At 38.1% G+C, this 22,866-nt stretch overlaps 2 protein-coding genes across 5 annotated transcripts in view; one reads left to right on the top strand and one right to left on the bottom strand.

Moving 5' to 3' along the window:
• Positions 1–13,653, top strand: part of INPP5F (inositol polyphosphate-5-phosphatase F) — a 54,522-nt gene extending 40,869 nt beyond the window's left edge. Inside the window, exons 13-20 of the mRNA XM_063307240.1 lie at positions 527–655; positions 1,738–1,855; positions 2,969–3,167; positions 8,078–8,149; positions 8,263–8,336; positions 9,681–9,809; positions 10,463–10,550; positions 11,160–13,653. Coding sequence (XP_063163310.1) covers positions 527–655; positions 1,738–1,855; positions 2,969–3,167; positions 8,078–8,149; positions 8,263–8,336; positions 9,681–9,809; positions 10,463–10,550; positions 11,160–12,315 — 1,965 coding nt within the window. The 3' untranslated portion in view covers positions 12,316–13,653. The remainder of the gene's footprint in view (positions 1–526; positions 656–1,737; positions 1,856–2,968; positions 3,168–8,077; positions 8,150–8,262; positions 8,337–9,680; positions 9,810–10,462; positions 10,551–11,159) is intronic.
• A 1,326-nt stretch (positions 13,654–14,979) lies between these two features.
• Positions 14,980–22,866, bottom strand: part of MCMBP (minichromosome maintenance complex binding protein) — a 37,005-nt gene continuing 29,118 nt past the window's right edge. For all 4 annotated transcript variants that reach the window (XM_063307241.1, XM_063307243.1, XM_063307245.1 and 1 more), the window contains 4 exons: positions 21,749–21,882; positions 21,084–21,248; positions 20,293–20,381; positions 14,980–15,349 (listed from right to left, as the gene is read on the bottom strand). In XM_063307241.1, the coding sequence (XP_063163311.1) occupies positions 15,223–15,349; positions 20,293–20,381; positions 21,084–21,248; positions 21,749–21,882 (515 nt within the window). In that variant the 3' untranslated portion in view covers positions 14,980–15,222. The remainder of the gene's footprint in view (positions 15,350–20,292; positions 20,382–21,083; positions 21,249–21,748; positions 21,883–22,866) is intronic.

A 22,866-nucleotide genomic window follows, 5' to 3' on the forward strand; every position in this document is an offset into this window, starting at 1 on the left:
CTAATTTGTCCCTGCCCATCTCCTCCCATTGGGGGACTCTGGGCGGTTTACAACAATCAGTTAAAACAATCATAAATTATACAGTATAAAATTACAGTAATAAATAATATAAGTAAGAGTAAAGATAAAAAGTCCAAGTGGCAAAAGAATCTAAAACAGTCCAAGTATGGGAAGAGTGGTCTATAGCAGCCATCCCCATGTAGATCTATTCCCATCTCCGCCCCAACCGAGGCGGCAGAACCAGGTCTTCAGACTCCTCCGAAAGGCCAGGAGCAATGGGGCCAATCTCACCTCTGGGGGCAGCATGTTCCACAGGGCAGGCACCACTGCAGAGAAGGCCCGCTTCCTGGACCCCGCCAAACAAAGTTGTCTTAGAGACGGGGTCCGCAGCATGCTCTCTCTGCACGATCGGGTGGGATGGGCTGATGTAATGGGGAAGAGGCGGTCCCCCAGGTAACCTCAGGTTACCTCAGGTAAACCCTCAGGTAAATGAATGACAATTAATAACAAATACATTAAATTTCAGCTGAAAAAATTAGGTGTGATGCCCCCAGAACAGGCATTGCCGGTGAAGTGCAATAGAATTTACCAGATCATATGGGCTAACAACGGTGATGCCATAAGCAGGCAATATGCTGGAACAGCAGCTTTAAAGGTAAATATTCTACTTTATGTAAGAAAAACAAAAAGATTCTTCAGGACCAAGCATGTTTTGTATTATATTTTGTAGTCACTGGCCGTTGCATCAGTTTTAAATGAAATAATTGAAATCCTGTGGATTCTTATTGCTAAGAGATTAGTTTTTCAGCATTGGAAAAATAAATGTATGGGCCCTACTCAGTGGATTGAAATTGTGATTTATAAATGAGCTGCTTACAGACATTGATTATGTATGCATGATTATAATAAAATAATGTCCATCCTTTATTGAAACTGTTGTATAAAGTTTCATGCATGTCTGTATGACTTAGAGTTAGGTCTGCCTGTGCTGTACAGCACATCAGCCAACTATTGTTATCCACAATTTAAATCAGTCCTGATATTATAATTTTTCTTTTTTTTCTTTTGTTACTGTTTTTGTTCTGTGTTACTAAGAAAAGGCAAAATATGAATCATACCAAAGTGAATGTGAATACAGAAGGGCTGTATTTATACATTACACAAAAGCAGAAATTATGTTTTATTAATCCCATTGGCTAGATTTACATAAAATATTAAACCAAAATCAGACAAACCACAATATGATTTAGCATTGTGTAGGACTCTAGTAAAGATGTCTTCTTTTTTATATTGGCTTAACCTGTTTACCAAATTTACCCATTTTCTGTGTTTGCATAATATATAGAACTATAGCCCATGGAATGGGTTCTGATGGCTATACTTATAAACAGACCATAGTTAACATCAGGGTTGTACATTTGCAACTTCTTGTTCTTAAACTGGTCTGCTTAAGTATGTTGTGTGAACATGGCCGCTGTGTGTTTATGGTGTACAGTATTTATTGGGAAAACGGGGGGGGGGGCTGTTTTCAGGGTGGATGTGGATACGTTTTGATTTGAAGAAGCTTGATACATTCCTTTCCAGCCCTAATTTTTTGTAAACAAGGTGACACAATCTGGGAATACTTTGGGGGCCAAAAAATGAAGCTGCAGAGCCATCCGATGTTGAAAGGAGAACTTTTTATAAATAATATGTAAATTACACACGGAATATTCAGAGATGCATTTTGTATAATAGGGTGACTTCACAAGGACTGGTGAAAGGAAGCTGGCAGGAGTTATGAAAGATGGTGTTAACTCTGCAAATAGATACTACTTAAACCGCTTCAGAGATGCTTATAGGCAAGCAGTCATAGGTAAGATAGTTGCCTCTATTTTTACACCAGATGTGAATGCCAAATGTGTAAAGTATTTGTGTTAATTATGAATGAGAAGAGCATTGGAGCATATTCCTCATCGTCCCCATTTGGCCCTTAGTGCTGGTGGAAGTGACTGAGCAAACCTCTCTCTTTCATTTTGCTTTCTTGTTCAGAAAGCAGTAAATCAGAGATCCTGATCTGCTTGCATTAAGTAAGTCCTGATCAGAACCTCATTTAGATATTTGGCAGGAGGAGCCAAATTAGTCTGAGTAGTATGTACAACATGCTATTTGCATGTGTGTGTGTGTGTTTCTTTTTAATCGTATGGCATAGCAGTTCGGTGTTCATGCTGCTTTCTCATTTTTTAAATGTGTAGACTATTTAGCCGTGACAAGTCACGTTGCCCGGGGTGCACCACGAGGCTAGTCTACATTGCACCGAGTTGGGCTGAGAGAGAGTGGCTGGCCTAAGGTCACCCAGCTGGCTTTCGTGTCTAAAGCGGGACTAGAACCCACAGACTCCTGGTTTCTAGCCCAGAACTTAACCACTAGACCAAACTGGCTCTCACTGTGTGTGTGGTTAAAGATTATTTTTAAAATTTCAGTTCATGTTTATAGTGATGTCTGAAAGTGGTTCCGGTTGAATTTTCTTTGATTTGTTTTTTAAAAGGTATGCTTTTGTGAGTTTATGTGATGTGGAGTCCATTATTTTGGAGATTCCTCATTATATTAATGAAAATCTTACCATATATGTTACTAAAATACAGTCTTGATTGGCTTATTTTTTTGCCATCAAACATTTGCATATTTATTTTAGTTTGACATTGATAACTATTTTGTAGATTTTTTTTTTCAAAGTATGGTTGAAAGGAGGGTACAATCCACAACTACTGTGTATCCTTGAGTTTCCCCTAATTATAGCCAAATTATGATTTGGAGGTTAGGGATGCACCACAAATGGTAAGGAAGCAGGTGTTTCTACCTATCTTCTATCAACAATTTAAGTACTATTTTTATAATCATACTGAATATTTAAAATCAAACTTTCATGGTATAACTTAAATACCAGCTACTGTTTTCTTTGCTTAACTCTCATTTAATTATTGTCTAGATTTAATGCAGGGTATTCCTGTGACAGAAGATCTCTATTCCATATTTACAAAAGAAAAAGAGCATGAAGCCTTGCACAAGGAAAATTTGAGGAGTCATCAGGAATTGATTAGCCAATTATTGCAAAGTTACATGAAATTGCTTTTACCAGATGATGAAAAATTTCATGGTGGTTGGGCACTGATTGACTGTGACCCTAGGTATGCAGAATCTAGAATTATTTGATTATATAGTTTTACATTTTTTCCCACAATTTAGCATAAGACAGTTCAGTGAGAATAGAATATATGAATTTTAATAATTGTATTTTATGCGATTACTGATAGTTTGTTATGAATTCTATGTGATGAGTTGAGTAAGAAAGTTGATAATATTACTACTGCTAGAGAAAAAAAACAGCAGATTAAGATAAGAATTTTATATAATATCAAAATCTTACTATATTCAGCGTTAGGCAATTAGAAATTTTATAAATTATTTTTTCTGTATGGTTGGTACTTTATGTTTAACTGGATAATATACAATAATGGTTTCTATCATAGAAATTTTAGTAATTTTCATAACCAATCTTGAAATCTCATGTAAATTCAAAATATGATCATCAATTAAAGTGCTTTTTGACCTTTAAAGCACTTCAAAGTTTGGGATCAGTATAGACTGCTTATCCTGATGTTCTATCAGAGCACTGAGATTTATTTATTTGTTGCTTATTCTGATTGCTTAGCCTTCATACATTAAAATACTCAAAAGGCCCCTTCTTCGGAAGTACTCAGTATCTATAGACTTAGTGGGTGGTATTAGACCTCCCACTTTGTTGTTTATTCATTTAGTCGCTTCCGACTCTTTGTGACTTCATGGACCAGCCCATGTCAGATCTTCCTGTCGGTCGTCAACACCCCCAGCTCCCCCAGGGATGACTCCATCACCTCTAGAATATCATCTATCCATCTTGCCCTTGGTCGGTCCCTCTTCCTTTTGCCTTCCACTCTCCCTAGCATCAGCATCTTCTCCAGGGTGTCCTGTCTTTTCATTATGTGGCCGAAGTATTTCAGTTTTGCCTTTAATATCATTCCCTCAAGTGAGCAGTCTGGCTTTATTTCCTGGAGGATGGACTGGTTTGATCTTGCAGTCCAAGGCACTCAGAATTTTCCTCCAGCACCACAGTTCAAAAGCATCTATCTTCCTTCTCTCAGCCTTCCTTATGGTCCAGCTCTCGCAGCCATATGTTACTACGGGGAACACCATTGCTTTAACTATGCGGACCTTTGTTGTCAGTGTGATGTCTCTGCTCTCAACTATTTTATTGAGATTTGTCATTGCTCTTCTCCCAAGGATGAAGCGTCTTCTGATTTCCTGACTGCAGTCAGCATCTGCAGTAATCTTTGCACCTAGGAATACAAAGTCTTTCACTGCTTCTACATTTTCTCCCTCTATTTGCCAGTTATCAATCAAGCTGGTTGCTGTAATCTTGGTTTTTTTGAGGTTTAGCTGCAAGCCAGCTTTTGCACTTTCTTCTTTCACCTTCATCATAAGGCTCCTCAGTTCCTCTTTGCTTTCAGCCATCAAAGTGGTATCATCTGCATATCTGAGATTGTTAATGTTACTTCCAGCGATTTTAACTCCAGCCTTGGATTCCTCAAGCCCAGCATGTTGCATGATGTGTTCTGCGTACAAGATGAATAGGTAGGGTGAGAGTATACAGCCCTGCCGTACTCCTTTCCTAATCTTAAACCAGTCCGTTGTTCCGTGGTCTGTTCTTACTGTTGCTACTTGGTCATTATACAGATTCTTCAGGAGGCATACAAGATGACTTGGTATCCCCATACCACTAAGAACTTGCCACAATTTGTTATGGTCCACACAGTCAAAGGCTTTAGAATAGTCAATAAAACCGAAATAGATGTTTTTCTGAAACTCCCTGGCTTTTTCCATTATCCAGCGGATATTGGCAATTTGGTCCCTAGTTCCTCTGCCTTTTCTAAACCCAGCTTGTACATCTGGCAATTCTCGCTCCATGAACAGCTGAAGTCTACCTTGCAGGATCTTGAGCATTACCTTACTGGCATGTGAGATGAGTGCCACTGTTCGATAGTTTGAACATTCTTTAGTGTTTCCCTTTTTTGCTATGGGAATATAAGTTGATTTTTTCCACTCTGATGGCCATTCTTGTGTTTTCCAAATTTGCTGGCATATAGCATGCATTACCTTGACAGCATCATCTTGCAAGATTTTGCCATCGTCTCCTGCTGCCTTAGCAATGCTTCTTAAGGCCCATTCAACCTCACTCTTCAGGATGTCTGGCTCTAGCTCACTGACCACACTGTCAAAGCTATCCCCAATATTGTTATCCTTCCTATACAGGTCTTCTGTATATTCTTGCCACCTTTTCTTGATCTCATCTTCTTCTGTTAGGTCCTTGCCATCTTTGTTTTTGATCATACCCATTTTTGCCTGGAATTTACCTCCGATGTTTCTAATTTTCTGGAAGAGGTCTCTTGTCCTTCCTATTCTATTGTCTTCTTCCACTTCCACACATTGCTTGTTTAAGAATAATTCCTTATCTCTTCTGGCTAACCTCTGGAATTTTGCATTTAATTGGGCATATCTCCCCCTATCACTGTTGCCTTTTGCTTTCCTTCTTTCTTGGGCTACTTCTAGTGTCTCAGCAGACAGCTACTTTGCCTTCTTGGTTTTCTCTTTCTTTGGGATGTATTTTGTTGCCGCCTCCTGAACAATGTTGCGAACTTCTGTCCAGAGTTCTTCCGGGACCCTATCTACTAAGTCCAGTCCCTTAAATCTATTCTTCACCTCCACTGCATATTCCTTAGGAATATTAGTGAGCTCATATCTAGCTGATCTGTGGGTCTTCCCTAATCTCTTGAGTCTGATCCTAAATTGTGCAATAAGAAGTTCGTGATCTGAACAAAAACAGGTCTTGTTTTTACCGACTGTATAGATGTATGCCACCTTTGGCTGCAAAGGATGTAGTCAATCTGATTTCGGTGTTGCCCATCTGGTGAAGTCCATGTATAAAGCCGTCTCTTAGGTTGTTGGAAGAGAGAGTTTGTTATGCAGAGTGAGTTCTCTTGGCAAAATTCTATCAGCCTATGTCCTGCTTCATTTTGTTCTCCCAGGCCATGCTTACCTATAATTCCAGGTGTCATTTGACTGCCCACCTTAGCATTCCAGTCTCCTGTGATGAAAATAACATCTCTTTTAGGCGTGTTGTCCCGTAGGTGCTGCAGATCCTCATAGAACTGCTCTACTTCAGCTTCTTCAGCATCTGTGGATGGGGCGTATATTTGGATCACTGTGATGTTAGATGGCTTGCCCTGAATTCGAATTGAGATCATTCTGTCATTTTTTGGATTGTATCCAAGCACTGCTTTAGCCACTTTACTATTAATTATGAAGGCTACTCCATTTCTTCTGTGGTCCTCTTGTCCACAGTAGTAGATCTGGTGGTCATTTGATGTGAAGTGGCCCATTCCAGTCCATTTCAGTTCACTGACACCCAAAACGTCTATCTTTAGTCTTGACATCTCACCAATAACCACATCCAATTTGCCCTGGCTCATAGATCTTACATTCCAGGTTCCAATGGTGTGCTGATCCTTAGAACATTGGATTCGCCGTTCACCACCAGCACCGTCGGCCGCTAGCCGTCCTTTCGGCTTTGAGCTAGCTGCGTCATCACGTCTGGGGCTAGTTGAACTCCTCCTCTGTTCCTCCCCAGTAGCATTTTGACCATCTTCCGACCTGGGAGTCTCATCTTCCGATGGTATACCAACATATCTCTGGTTGTACTGATCCATTTGTTTTCACGGCAAGAATAGTGGGGTGGGTTGCCATTACCTTCCCCAGGGATCGCATTTAGTCTGACCTCTCTGTCATGACCTTCCCGTCTTGGGTGGCCCTTCACGGTTTAGCTCACGGCATCATTGAGGTGCTCAAGCTCCAGCACCATGACAAGGTAACGATCCTTTGCTGAAGAGACCTCCCACAGTTATAGAATATTCTTGCTAGAGAGGTTTTCTTGCGTTTACTTTGTGGTCTGTGTTTGGTGCTAGGTGAAGTACTTTTCCCCTCATATTATCTAAGCTTGTATTGCATAAGGTCTTACTCTGTTTTAGGTTCTGCTGTTAATGGTTTTTAAGCCGTCCTTTAATCATTTTGTTGTGTTTCAACTGCTCATGAACATTTGTTTCAAGAGTGAAATAAAATCATTATAATGCTATAACACTGGTAACCATTTGTGACTGAGGTACATGGGATGGTACAACATCAGGGTTGCAACGTCCTGGGTATAGCTGATGCTAGCATGGCAACATCTCATATCATCATGACACTTGGTCCTGATTATTGTGCAATGGAATATGATCATCTAAGTGCAACTATAATGCCACCAAAACGTGTGAAATATATCAAGTCTGGGAACTGTTTTTGATAAACATACTTATTGGCACTTGTTAGCTGATTAGGTTAATGTCCTAAGACATACACAGTAATTGAGAACTTTATTCTTCACAGTAAAACTCAGATCACACAGATTTTATTTACTTCATGAAGGAAAATATGATTAAGGCATTTACTCTCTAAAGGTCATCCACAACAGAAACTAGTTACTCAGCAGATAAAGGCCAGGACAAGCTGAGCAGTTGGAGGTGAATCTGGTGAGATGGATGTGCTCAGAACAGGAATCTCAGAATGTGGGGCAGGATGGCCACACCTCCTCCTGCTTGGCCTTCTGAGCTTAGTCCCTACTTCAGACTGACTTTGCCAGGCCCTACTACCTCTTCATTCTTCTAGGTAGGGTGACAGATGGAGAGATGTCCCATCCTTTGCACCCCATTCAGATGCAGCCAGTTCCCACTCCTGTGCCATGAGATCCTAGACTGCTATCCTCCTAATGTTAAGATAACAGTTGGTTCACAAGAACTGGACTGAACCAGCTAGATAATAACCCTGAGGAGGGATCAGGAACTATGTTTATGATTTATTAATAACCATTTCCATATTAGTTATAAAGTAGAAAAGGCTTCGAAAAAGTGTTTGGGAGGTTCATGCTTTAACATTTCCGTCACTATAAAATACTGTCTTTTTATTTTAGCCTTATTGATGCTACTCATAGAGATGTGGATGTTCTTCTTTTACTTTCTAACTCTGCATACTACGTAGCCTAGTAAGTAATAATTTTTATTTCACATTGCAGACAAAATTGTTGGAACTGCTTTATGCAGGGTTTGACTATGAGTAATGATTTAATTCTAGGCACTGTTTTTTTTCCCCTTCTAGTTATGATGATGAAATAGATAAAGTCAATCAGTATCAAAGGCTGAGCCTTGAAAATTTGGAGAAGATAGAAATAGGTATGTTTTTTACATTCTATATCCCTATCTCTTGCCAGGGCAATTATAGCATATCAATAATTGAAAGGGAAAAAAAGTTTGAAGAACCTTTCTGTTTTGTACAAGGGTTGTAACAAGGGTTTTATTTTTTCATGAAATAAAATGTGTTCTGTTTCAAATTTGAGAACCTCCCCCACCCATGGACAGTGGCTCTGAAGTTTAGCTGAACTGTTCTGAACAGGGTGCAGTTAGCTGAAGTGAACCCAGGAACATCGTAGTTGTTCCAGGTTGTGGCTTAGGTGAATTCTGGAGGGCCTTACCAACTGGTGCACTTTGCTTTTTCTCCTCTGCTCCTCCCCTGCATGGCCTGTGAACCTACTTGTCCACCAGTCTCCCAGGGCCTTACCTTCCCCCTTTCCCTTTAGTTGTTGCTGCTGCCTTGGATTCAGGCACAACATATCCAACTGCCTGCTTTCTCATGGGGAGGGATGGGAGGTTAAGATATGCTGCCCTTAAGGATGGCAGAGGAGGATGATGAGAGGGGTGACCTTGGAAAAATCAGGGGAGAGGTAGACCAGCTGGCTGGCTGTACTGGGTTTAATAAAAGTTTGGCTGTGGCACGCAGCAGCCATAGCATATACCAAAAAAAGGGCTTCCCTTTCTCTACTTGTTTTGCCACGGCCAGTGGCCTTGCCTTTTTCCTTCCCCTTCAGCCCAGAACGCTTCTGCCTGGACCCAATGCATCTGTCCTTGTCCATGCCCAAACAAAACATGCATGTTTTGGCATGGATGTGGACAACCTGAAACCTGTTTCCTGTTTCCATGCATGTAACTCTATGGACCTGTTCCAGCCTGTTTCCATGCATGTAACTCTATGGAGTAACCACTGCAGTTAACATTTGAAAGAAAGAGGTACAATAGAAAAGGCAGCGAGCTTTTAAAAAATCACCTTGCTATCCTGCCTTTTCCCCATGGAACTCAAAGTAGAAAACAAAATTCTTGCTCTTCTTTTATGTTTGTAATACTTCTATAAAGTACATTGATTTGAGAGACTGAATGACCAAAGGTAATAACTGAGCTTCACCGCTAAATGGGATGTCAACCAGATTCTTATTAGCCTGTCTATTCACCACTACAACTCACTGGTATAGGGAAGAAAAGCATACAGCAAAATCCATTAACCTTTTAATGGTGTATAACTGAAGCTATGGAACAGAATCACAGCATGCAGTTCAGAGATAAGTGGAGCCCAATAGTAGTTCATCCTGGCTGAATTGGGAAGCTGCTGTTGTTGGTGTATATAATGAAGTGTCTTGTTTGAAAAGTAGACTCAGTGTTCCTAAATTGCTATTCCTTTTTAACAAGGACCTGAACCAACATTCTTTGGAAAGCCCAAATTCTCATGCATGAGGCTTCATTATAAATACAAAGACACAAGTGGGTATTTCCATACGCTTAGAGCTGTGGTGCGCAGCCCTGAAGAGGATGGAAAAGGTAAGAATCTACTTTTTAGAATGAATATAAATCAGTTTAGATGTTTCTGAGCAATTACAGTTAGTTAGGAAAATGAAATGGGACATTTAAATGATTTAATAATAAACTTATTTGAAAATAAACTATATTTTAAATTAATTAGCCAATTTAATTAATTACCAACACCAAGTAAACTCTGCCCCCCATACCCGCTTTTCCTAAAATTAGTCCTACTTATTTTCTGAGCAGAGAGTAATTCTCTGGAATGACAGGGTTCATGGCCAAGACAATTTGGTATATTTGTGCCGTTTCACTTATACTTCACCGATTATGCCATGAATATTGCAGTATGTCCCAGACAACAGATGTACCATCTCCATGAGAGGTACACCAAACCTCTAGTACAGATATTCATCTTTTTAAATCAAGGATTAAAATGAATCTTTACAACTGAAAATAGCTTAATTTTTTGCTTTTTGTTGAATTACATGACTTCCTTAATGTTTGAGCCATTTGATGCAGAATGAAGGTGGACTTTTCATGTTACTTACCTGTAACAAACAGTACAGTACCTATTGCTTAATGAAGGCAAACCTATTCAAATAAAAGTTCATTAGCATCCAGTGAAGAATATGATCTGTTCAGGAATGCTGGATTAAAACTTTGTATTTCAGACACTCTTCAGTGCATTGCAGAAATGCTGCGAATCACCAAGCAAGCCATGGGATTGGATGTCCCCATTATTGAGAAAAAACTGGAGAGGTGAATTTCTATTTTTTCATTTTCATAAATTCACTGAGTCCTAAATCACTTTAAGTTACACTTGCAGTATGTATTATATCAGACATCTATTAGTATTAATAATTAATGGCTTATCTGCTTTTATTTAAATAAAATGTAAATATGTAAATTTTGATGCTTTGCCTTTGGGGGTTGAGTTTACTAAGTCCTTAGTTATATTACCTGAAGATTCAGTCTTGCAATTGACTGAGGATGGTGGGTGCCTAGATGCTAGAGTCAATAGTATTTATGCTATGCTTAAATCCCATTAAACAAGGAATTATTTAATTGTATATTCAGGGTGCACCAAAAGTCAGGCCCTCTAGGCCAATCACAATGTTTTATTATTTTTTTTTACCCAGAGAAAATGTTACTGTACTTAGGAATGTTCAAAAGTCATGCATCAAATGAGTAAGGTGTGGTAACCAAGAAAATGGTAACCAGTTCAAACATTCAATGTAATTTATATAATAAATTGTCAATGTGGCCTGACTTTTGGAACACCCTGTACAATAGAAGAAGGTATTAAAGGCAGCTCTGTTTTTAATGTGTGAGTAACAAAAGAAGTTACTGGTCTTCTTACCTTTGCAGGAAGAGCAGCAAACCTCATGAGGACATCATTGGGATCAGATCCCAGAATAGAGGTTCTTTAGTCCAGGGGAAGAATTACTTAATGAGCAAGTTTTCATCTCTTAATCAAAAAGTGAAACAAACCAAATCCAATGTAAATATCAGCAACCTTAGAAAACTGGGAAACTTTACAAAGCCTGAAATGAAAGTCAACTTCTTAAAGCCCAATCTGAAAGTAAATCTTTGGAAATCTGACAGTAGTCTTGAAACCATGGAAAATGCCATGACTGATAACAATACCAATGTAGAATCGGACATTGAGATCTCTTCTGATAATGACTCATTCCATTCAGATGACTTCCTGACAAATTCCAGATCTGATGATGACCAGCAATTCATGGACTCTTTAGAGAATGGACGGATAGATTATGTCTTACCTAGTTGTGGTATCATTGCCTCTGCTCCTCGGTTAAATAGCCGATCCCAATCTGTGAGCAGCACTGATATCAATATTAGCATTCCTGTTCCTTCAGAAATCCACGTTGCACAATCTGGAGACCAAATGAATAGTGAACCTGAAGGCAAAGCATCTCAAGAAGCTCTTTCTGCTGAGAATACAGCAGTGGACGTCACTAAACAGATTGATGTTTACTGTCACAGATTTGTCCAGGATGCTGAAATTAAGATGAACAGTGTTTCAGAACATGAGAGGAGTTCTCAAGAACTCCAAGAAGAAGCACATTATATTACCAATAATGCTCCTAAGACAAGTGATTATTGTTTGGGAACTAATACAGCTCCTTCTAGACCATCTAAACTGGATGTATCGTTTTCAGAGACAGGACCACAATTCTTAGTGGTTGAACAGATGAATTTATTTAAGTCTCATAAAAGCCCAGGCTCCTCATCTATTGTTCTTGAAGCTGAACCAGGGTTTCATGTGACCCCTTCACCAGCAGAGAATAACGGTAGCAGGGCAGTCTCTCCCTTTGCGAAGATACGCAATTCGATGGCACAGGTAGCTAATATTACACAAGCTGGCTTGACCCAAGGAATCAACTTTGCTGTGGCTAAAGTCCAAAAGAGCCCAGCTGAACCAGAAACTATAAATGAAATTCAACAAAATGAATTGAAAGAAATGTTTACACAGTGTCAAACACGAATAATTCAGATTTAGAGCTCAAGATTCAGTTGTATATACTATTCAGCAAATACTGTGTGTAACATAACTTCTAGGGAAGAAAGGCGAACTGCCACTGAGTATTGGTATTAAGAATACCAGTAACTATGTTTACAGAAAACTGATGGAGAAATTAGTTATGTTTTGAGCAGGTTTCAGAACTGTTTTTGTAGTGAGTGAGTGATGGTAAATGATACTAAACAGGTAACTCACACACCAATGGTTGACATGCATGCTGTTCGTTTAGGTGATCGGTTGCAGAGTTATCTTTTGGGATATGTTTTTATAGGTCTTCAGATTTGTGTCGAATATTTATATTAAAGGTCTGGTACTAAACACCTGTTACCTTATTAATCTTGCACTGTACTGGTGAATATTTTACTCACAGATGGCATTCTCTTTATTTTTTCCAGACTTTTTTAATTTAATTTTTTAAAATGTGTGTTCCTTGAACAAGTTTCATTCCTACGGAAATGGTCACTGCAGAGGGAGCATTTAAAGAAATATGCTTAGGCATTTATTCTCCCTTTTCCTTCACCAGTTCCTTGCTTATTTCTACCTCTGTTGATTTAGTAGCTATGGTATTTAGAAATGTAATATGTTAAAGCTTTCAGGGCAGCTGCTTAAAGGGCTTTTCTAGCTGAAAGAAAAATTAATCCTTGTTTAAATATAAAATCAGTGTGTCTAGAAACCATAATGCATTATTTTCCAAGTAACTAGTTCCATGCTCTTAGGGCATAATCTTTTCTAGATCAAAGCAAAATTCTTAAGCTTCAATATCAAATACTGAATATAAATGTATTCATATGAGGAGACATTACCTAAATATATGCAAGAAATCGTATTAAATAATATAACTGACAACATACTCATCCATAACACCATACTACTGTCTAAAATCTTATCAAAAGTCATAGTAGCTACAATCTTGACATCAGTTGCATTTAAATACTAGCTCATTTCTTAGAAGCATGCTGTTGTTGCCCAGAACAGTCTTATGATGGATTAACTTTAATGTAGCAGCAGACACAACACTGAATGCAATCTTGTCCTTCATAGCCTCTGTCCTTATTCTAGAACTTGGGTTTCTGTTAGTACACGTGTACTATAGCTAGATTGCATGTAGTGATCTGAGCAGTTAATGAGTCAATTATAACATGTCTGAGTGTCTCTACTATATCAGAAGTGGTAACTTACTTAAACTGTCTTTTGTGTGATACTTTTGTACTGTTTGTATTTTGTTATTTATTTCTTAATACTTTAATGTGTGTTCTTTTGAGAGTACCTATACATTTCAGTATATTTAAAATAAAACTATTGTTTTAATGTGGGAAATGAGAACTATTTTAATAAAAAAATACTACATATTTTGGTGTATATGGTTCAAGATACTAAGGATATTTTACCTTTGGTGAGCTTTCATTTACAAGACTATAACTGCTTCTCTGCTCTCAGCTGTTTTTTAGACATATTGTCATTTGTTTTGGTAACAACATAGTCACTAAAAAAAGCTCTAAGTATGCCGTTTTGATACAGTGATTATGTCTGAGGAGCAACTGCACAGATCTGTCTAGGACCATGAGAAGAAGCATGGTAACGAAGTATACTACTTGGTAACAACTTGAAGGGATGTCTAAATGACTACCATGAACACTTGCCACTACTTTTCCTCAAGGTGGAGGGAATTGAAAATATCAGACTGTTAGCTGATTAGCCATGACAGCTGATGGAAGTCATTTAAAATTTTGCTTCTCTGGTAACACCTATTAAGACTATTATTTTTACAGAAAAAAATTTACTCTCTTGTTCCTGCTAAATATTCCTGAGTGATGTATTCTGAAAGTACCAGTAAGTCAGACGCCTTTTTGATGATTCTTCAATGAAATCAGTAATGGGATACACATTTCCTCGAAATGTTATTCTGTACTCTGTCTTCCCTTGTTATATGTATCTGAAGTTATTCTACAGCTCAGCAGGTCTAGCCTATGTATATTTATTAAATGATATACTGGGTATACTGTAACTCATAGTGAGTTACATATCTTGGGTTTCCACAAAGGTCTATTTAAAAAATCTTGGTATTGTCACTTACCTTAGGTTGTATTTTTGACAGAAAACTCTTCATTTTAATACATGCTGCATTGGTTATCATCTGCAGAGTTATGTCTGCCTTAGGATATAGGAGGCAGGTATATTAGGTATGTTCACTGCCTTGAGTTATGTATAAAAAAGGTGGGACAAAATAATTCAAAATAACCACTGAAACAAATTGAACTTAAACATTATCCCATTCACTTTAAACTGTTAACTAGCAATGCTAATATCAGTAGGTGTAACATACACATTAAATAGAGCCTCCATTTTGATAGTCTTCAATAATGATGGCAAAGACACAGGTAACTATATACTGATTTTACACTTTTATATTCAGGGTAAATAGTAATTACTAAATAAATGAATGTTTAGAACATATTCCCATAGCTAAACTTGATGAAAAGTAATGATCCTTTATGGAACCAATCATAGGTGGAGGAGCCATTTTCAACAACTTGTACTTTCTAGTTTAAGTTTTAAGACCAATCCCACTAAAATCTGGTATGTGTACTAATGCCATAAAGTGTTTATCTGTTATAATAATAAATTCTTAGTAAAGGTGTGACATCATTTTTATAGTAAATCTTTAATATCAAACAGATTTTCCATAGTTGCTAGTTCGGTTACAAAACAAGCTCCAAAATGTATCAGTGTTAATCTGCTGAACACTATAAATTGGGTTCATTTGAGAAAACAGCCATAACTTTGATATAAATTATCTACAAAACCCAGTATAAACATACGCTCTGTTCATATCAGCTCTACAAATATTAGGTTTACAGTCTTGTAAGCAACATGGGTACTGTAGTCCTAGAGTTCATTTCCATTTAAAGATTTTTGCTGCTGTAACCTAGCTTTACGTAGTGCCTCCAGTTGCTTTGCTCTTAGCCACCTCTCTCTGGATAGCGTTGTCTGTCCAGCACTGAGAGAGAGGAACCTGTGGGCAAGAAACAGAAATAAGAAACTTCTTGTAGAATACAAACTTCAGCTTGTTACTCTAATCAACACGAGAGACAAATAGGAGGCATATAAATGGTAAAACCTATGTTCAGAGAAAGGCTCTGAAGCTCATTTAATGTAAGGATTCCCTCAAGTCCGGCTCAACTCTTGGTGATTATAGGAACACATCCGTACACTTTTCTTGCAAGGGGTTTACCATTGTTTTCTCCTGGTTCATGATTTCCTCTGTAGCCAACAGCCCTGGAATTCCCGTGATAGTTCCTCATCCAAGTACCAACCAGGCCTGATAATGCTTAGCTTTTGACCTAAGGTAACATTTGCTAGATGCTGCCATATGTTGAGACAAAGCCCATTTTGGCTTTACAAATAAACTCTCACTGGAATCAGATACTTAATGTAGCTCTGAAAACAACTTAATGAATTCTTCTCATTTGGTCACATATGGGAGACTGCAACATGTAATGTGGCAGGAGTATATGGTAAAGACCATGAACTAACTAACGAAAGAAATATAATACAGCCATTCCTCGTTTAGCAGCTTTGTTTAGCAATCATTTGCAAATACAACAATAATAAAACAATTCATTTTATGGACAATGCACACACTTAGGACCAAATGTCATGCACCTGACAAAAGCCTTCAGTTTGAAACGGATTAAGGTCTGGTCACTTTCTGGCAGCAGTGCAAGCAGGTGGGAGGGTTCCAATCAAATAATTAAGGTCACAGAGCTGAGCTTGCTAAGGTGGGGTTAGCCCTTGTTAGGGAAGTGCTGTGCTGGGCTGTGGAGAAAAGAGCTTGTTCAGGCCATCTCTCCACCCTCCAAGGGGGCCAAGAAGGGGGGGCGGGGAAAACTGGTCAGGCACAGGACGCTGTATGAAAGAACTTTACCTAAATGAGCCAGCAACAACCAGTTACCTTTGCAGCATCTCTCAGTCACGTGTTCGCTTAGCAATCATTTCACTTCTGATTTAAGGAACAGATGGTGGGCACTGAACAAGGAGAGGGTACACACTGGAACTAAGAGGAGTAGGTGTAATGGAGTGGAATGAAGGTGGTCTAACTCTCTGGAGTAGAGCTGATGAATATATGAAGTTAAAGTATATGTTTGATTATAAATGAAAGGGGTAAAATATATTTCAGAAAACATGAATTTGAGGCATCTAGATTTACTGTGAATGCACACAAACGTAAATTCATATATAGGTAACAGCTATACTATAAAAGATACAATGGAAGAACCAGCAATGAGTTAGAGGGAAACTTGTGTAACGTTCTGAATGAATGCAAACAAGGGAAAATAATTCTATAAGGACATAAATGAATGGGTAGGAACAAGACGACAGAATGCAGAAAAGCAATTAGGCCATTCAGAGACTGAAGAATGATCATGAGAATGGCGATTACTGACTTGGTTAGTAAAAGTTCAGTTTGTTTCAAATCTATAGTTTATGTGTCAGTTTATTCACATCTACATATGAAAAAGGAACCAATAAAACATGATTGGTTTGATTTTTTGATGAAAGCTTGAGAGAATTAGTGAAAGGTGCAAGCGTTATGAAACGTTCCAAATGTGGGACTGACTATTCTTTGATAGGGTTACCAACGGCTCTGAGGATGAAATGGATGTGAAAAAATGTGAGAGAAACTAGAGTAAAATAGAATAACTGCAGAAACAGAAAAAGCATTAAAATGGAAAGTTATGCTATGTGAAGAGCAAGCTGCTTGGAATGGAATGAAAAGGGTATTTGTTAGGTTATACCTTCCTTTAGGAGTTCAGAGTGGCTTATAGTGCACCCTGCTCCCATTGGTTACAAAGTGCCACAGAAGCGTACTGGGCAGTAGGAAAAAGGATCCCTGGTGGAATGATGTGAATACTATAAATGTTACCATTATTTGTTGGAGAAAAAAGCAATGAAAAAGTAAGTGAGAATGTTGAAAAATGGCAAAGCTGCAGTGTAGCAAAATGTTAAAATGTGGAGATACTTTTCACATGAAGTAGCTGCTTAGCTTAAGTGTGTGTGTGAGGACTGCCTGACTAGAATTGTGATGGTCACGTTCTCTTACATAAATGAAAAGGCAGTAAAAAAAAATGCAGAGATTACCTGATGATTACTTTGTTAAAGGCACTTAGGAAGGGGTTTGGCAGAATTATGATTAAAGTGAAGAAGAGCAGAATTTGGGAAGTGCAGTGTGGCTTTATGTCAGGAAGGGCTGTCCAGACCAGATTTTTGCTCTTCAGCAAGTCACTGAGAAATGTATGAATCCGAGAAAGGAAGTTGATTTGTATGTTGATCTTTCAGAGATAGCATATGATAAAGGGAATAGGCTTGAATTATGGAATCTTTTGCACAAACCTGGACTTAAAGATGTTAATATCCTTGTCACAGGTTCCATTATTGGATGGTACAGACACAGGTACAGGCTTTTAGTTTGGGAACATGAAACATCTGCCTATAAAACAAGCTGTTACACCATCTGTGCACAAGTGGTAACAACTTCTTTAAATGCTGCTGAGACCACTTCTGCTGCTCTGTTAGCTATCAGCCTCCCCCTTTTTCATGCAGTCTTTTCTCTAGTAGCATGTGCCATTTATCCGTTTCTGTCCCACGTGTTTCTTTTGTCTCTTGTCTGCTGGAGGTTTCACCTGGTGACAAACTTCAACCCTGTTAAGATGTTTTTTTTCCTCTTCTCTACTGCTGCATCAGATTATTTTTCCCTGACCCAGGTTGCTTCAAACTGCATTTTCTTTTCTTCCTCTTGGTCTTGCAATGATACAACTACTCCAGCTATATCTTACTAGCTACGCTGGACCTTTTCTTCTTCCTTCCTTCCAGCAAAATTAAAGTCTTAGCACCCGTACACACATCACATCAGCACCAACACGCCCTCTGCTTCTATTGGGGCTTTTATTACATAACTGGCTGCCTGAGATATTGAGAAACGAGAGAGATTTGTGGAGCTTCAGAAGTGGATCTTATTGAAGGGGAAGGAAGAAGGAAAGGACTTACTCCCAGGCTGACTTTCAGGAAAACAACTGGAGGATGGGGAAAGGAATGCTTTTTCTCTTATGGTGACAGTAAATGAGAAAAAAGAATGTGCATCTTCCAGACCTTTCTATGCAAACTATCTCTGACCTATCTCTCAGCTTAAAAAAAAATCAAGTCCCTGTTGGAGGAGGATTTTTTGTCTTTCCATCTTTCTCCTGCTGTTCTAGTCCTTGTTTTTTTTTATTTTCATGATTCCTGGGATGCCTCGGCTCTCTTTGTACTTTGTGACATTTTTCATCAGCCAAAGACAGCTTTGTTTCTGGATTTAGAATGATGCTCCCACCTGTGAAACCTGACCAATCCAGGCAACAACTGGAGAAATCACTCTATTGCTACTTTTCCACTATCTCATCCACACTTTGCTTGTACGGCTGGAGCCACTTTCTTTGTAGGTCACATAGCTTGGCTCATAAGTCCTAAATTCTTCATTATTACGTATTTTTGTTCTTCCACTGAAAATCAAAGCTTCAACATTCATGTCACATCCTCATCAACACATGTCCTTGTTTGTTGGACCTTGTTTTACCACTAGCAGGGAAGCAGAGAAGGGACAGATGTTTGTGCTGCTTTCAGAAAGTTTACATAGCTTACTGAAGGGGAAAGGAAGGAGGGAAGGCCTTTTACGCTTTCCAGAACCTCTGTGTCAGTTTCCAGGAAAGACAAAAAAACACTTCTGCCCCCACCCAAACAAAACAAAACAAGGGTGAAAGGAAAGGGTTGGGGTTTTTTTTGCTTACTTGCCTACAAAAATGAATGGGAAAGATGAGTTCACATCTTCCAGACCTTTCCATGCAACCTTCCTTTCACTATCCCCTTGATTATTTAATATATTCATGGACAAATGTACAAGGAAACAATAATATTAGAGAGATGTTGGCTGGGGACATGAACATGTATGCAATTTCTTTTCTAGCCAATGCATGTGAATGATAGAGGGCATGATATAACAAAGATAATTAACCTAAAGCTTAATGTACTAAAGGCCAAAGTGTCCGACAGGAAAAATGGAGAGAATGATTACAAAATTAGAAAAACGATTTAGGGTACCTTAGCATGTTTATTAAAAATTAGAAAGTGGATGGAGAAATTTTAAAACATGCTGGTTTTAAAGGAATGAATGCTTGTCAAAAGAAGTAAAAATGGCTCTGTATAAGACCATGCTTTTGCACAATGCAATACATGGGAGTTGGGTATGTCAAGAGACACATAAAATATGGTGAATGTAGTGGGAATGGCTTGCTGAAGGAGTCTGTGTGGTAAAACAAGCAATAGAGTAAAGAATGAGTGGGTCATGAATGCAAAGAATGAGAATATGAAAGAAGCTCGTAGAGAGAATGAATGAGGATCATTGCTTCCCCTTGACAATAAAGAGCAGAAGCAATGAATAGCTGCTTCTAACCATCTAAGAGAAAATATATTCAAAATGTTTTCCCATAAGCCTTTGCAGAATCTGGGACTGTAGCTGACCTTTTCTCAACCTGAAACTTGATAATAGTATAATTTGCTTATGTAACTTAGTAATTTTAGATAATGTTTTTCCGGTTAGATGAAATATTATAGTTCCATTTTCATTTAACCATTTTTAGGAAAGTTATACTATATTAGAAAATATATCCCTTACATTTACTATGCATAACAAAACCAAGCCTGATCAGTATTAGCTTAGATTACAACTCTGTGCTAAACAAGAAACTCTCCAATTCAAGATCAGGGAATGAAATTAATGATTACCTAAAAATAAATGAAAGAAAATAAACTATACTGAAAAAAGTTCCAGGTGGAAAGATGCACATGCTTAAAGGGCTGAGTCCAAGTCTGTGATTGCTTTGGTAAGTGATAGTTAAGCAAACCACATACCATTTGCATCCTTACCTTGCTACCAGCAGAGTCCTGTGAAGATCATCAGCTGTTATACTCTCAGGATCATTTTTACGCATTTCTACAAAATCATCTTCTACTGCCTGTTGAAGAGATTGTTTGATGAAAGCGTATCACTTAACTTAGATTTGCCTCCCAAAAGTCCAGTAATAATTCTAGGAAGGTTGGACTATTTACCAATTTCTCAAAATATATAATTTCTTCCCTTCAAATGCTGTTTTTAGCCAGTGCCTTTGAGTGTGAAAGTAGTGTCACATTAAAGAAATTTTCTACCGAAAGAACATACTTATCTTCTTCGGTCGTAAAATATTTTCACATCCTACATTTCTATTAAAAAGAATGTAGTTCACTAATTTATACAGTGCCAAATCCAACTCTGATTTCACAATGGTCAGGGCAGGACCATACAAGGAATTTCCATTACAATACAAGGACCATACAAGAATTCTTTCTTGATAATATTTCAAAATTCTGAGTTCAGCCCAAGTTTTTATTTCATTGTCAATGACAAGAGACAATCATACTTTGTCAGGTGGCATGCATTTCCTACCCCAAATTGGCACTTTTTGAACATTTCATGTTCCAACGGAACAAAGCTTCAAAAGTTTTAATGTTCTACCATAGGGAGCAACAGAAATTCGAAACAAGCCTTTTCCTCCTTGCTATTTCATTCTAGGTCAGAATGGGGGTTGAGTGCTTCCTACACACAGCATACATCCTAAGCTTAGCCTTAAAAGAATTATTTGTCCCGTTCTGAATACTTAACCATAAAATGATTTCTATACCTTTGTGACTTCATCTGATATGCTATAATCCAATAGTCTCAACAAGCTTAGATAGATGCGGAACTTGTTGAGGATTGATGGCAGCACGGCTGTGAGAAGGCTGTTCATGTGCTCCTCCATATTAGGGGGAATGAGCTCTGGCTGTAGATGGACTTGGCAATCTGACTGTGGAAAGAAGGTTTAAATCATTTCTCTTTTCAGGTATTAATCCTATGCATGAGAAAGGTATCAATCTTCATTCTAACATAGCAACAAAAAAGTTAAGGGAAATATTTTATATTGGCTCTGAAAGAGTATACTTGCTATAGAGCTCTGTCTGACATCTTCAGTCTCCATACACAATTAGAACAAGAATCAGTTTAAAACATTTTTTAGCCCAATTGGTCTAATTATCTACATGCAATAGTACCATAATGACTGTGAATTAAAAAAATAACATACAAAATCATATACTTCAAGGTTATGCGATCTATACATGAACCCTTTATTATCCACTATTTGGGTTCCTTCAAGGTCAAATTTTCACACAAAAGCAATGTATTGCTCAAGTACAGTACGCAGTATGAACCACTGATGTACAGCACAGTTAGCTAGCTTGGGGTAGCATGCTCTCATCCTTCTCTAAGAAATTACAAAGAAGGAAGGTTAGGGAAACTTTGCTATACCGGTAGGAGTGATCTGCCCTCTGAAGTGATAAGGACATTAATGTTGCATGGGAATTCCATCTGGTGGTAACTGAAGTCATAATCCACCTTCTGCCACGTTATCAGGTGGCCCAGTGCTTTCACATTGTGTATACCTACAGAACACAATAGTGAAAAAAAAATGATGATTGATTGTAAAACTTTCAGATATAATACAAAATTATATCTGATAGTATTTTAATTTTCAGACTTCAAGAAGTCTGACCTATGAATTAATATGTAAAACCTAGTTCCCAGGTAAAACACCTCTCCTAGGTTGTAAGAAGTTGACCAAATCATTGGGAACCAGGAGAAATTCTGCATAAATAACATTTTCTTGCAAAACCAAGTATGAAAATGTAACATTCATCAAAGACGAAATTATAAACTATTACATTAAATACATTCAATAGTACAATGCAATACTCTAATGTGATGTTTCAGAAATAAAAAAAATTAAAAAGAACTTCCTTGCCCCCCTCCGAAGTAACCTTTAGAGTTAGTCCTAGTTTTGTTTCTCTGAAAGGGCCACAGCAACCTGGGTTAAATATAATTCAAAGAGAAGAGGATCTTTGCAGCAAGCTTGGTAAATTTATTTTATTAACTAGCTTCCACAGAAGACTGACAGCAACAGGAGGAAAGTATTGGGATATGACATTAATGACTGATGTTCTTCCTCTGCCTTTTGGGTATTCAGTTATTTCATTTAATCTCTCATTAGATTCAGCTTGACTACAAGGACAAGCCCATGCAGGTTTCTTGGCAACAATAGCAAAATATTTTAGTTTGTTCTATGGTATTTTTTTACTTTCCAGTCTAGGTTACAGCCTTGGTATATCTTTGTATTCTCCCATCCAAGGATTGTCCCTACTTATCTTTTAGCCCAAACAAGGTCAGCCAACAGTCTCAAAGCACTTAATACAAGTAATGCCATTGCCTTGCTTATTTCTTAATTCCCATTACATTTTTCTGGAGAAGATGTGCCTGCAAAAGTATTGTAGTGTTTACTTGTCAGGACTAAGGACACATGTTCATTATATTGTACCAGCTGGAAACAGCAGCAGCAGCAGCAGTGCTGCATAACTCCTTAAATTTTAAAG

The sequence above is a fragment of the Candoia aspera genome, chromosome 6, assembly GCF_035149785.1.
Source record: "Candoia aspera isolate rCanAsp1 chromosome 6, rCanAsp1.hap2, whole genome shotgun sequence".
In the NCBI taxonomy this organism is placed as follows: Eukaryota; Metazoa; Chordata; class Lepidosauria; order Squamata; family Boidae; genus Candoia; species Candoia aspera.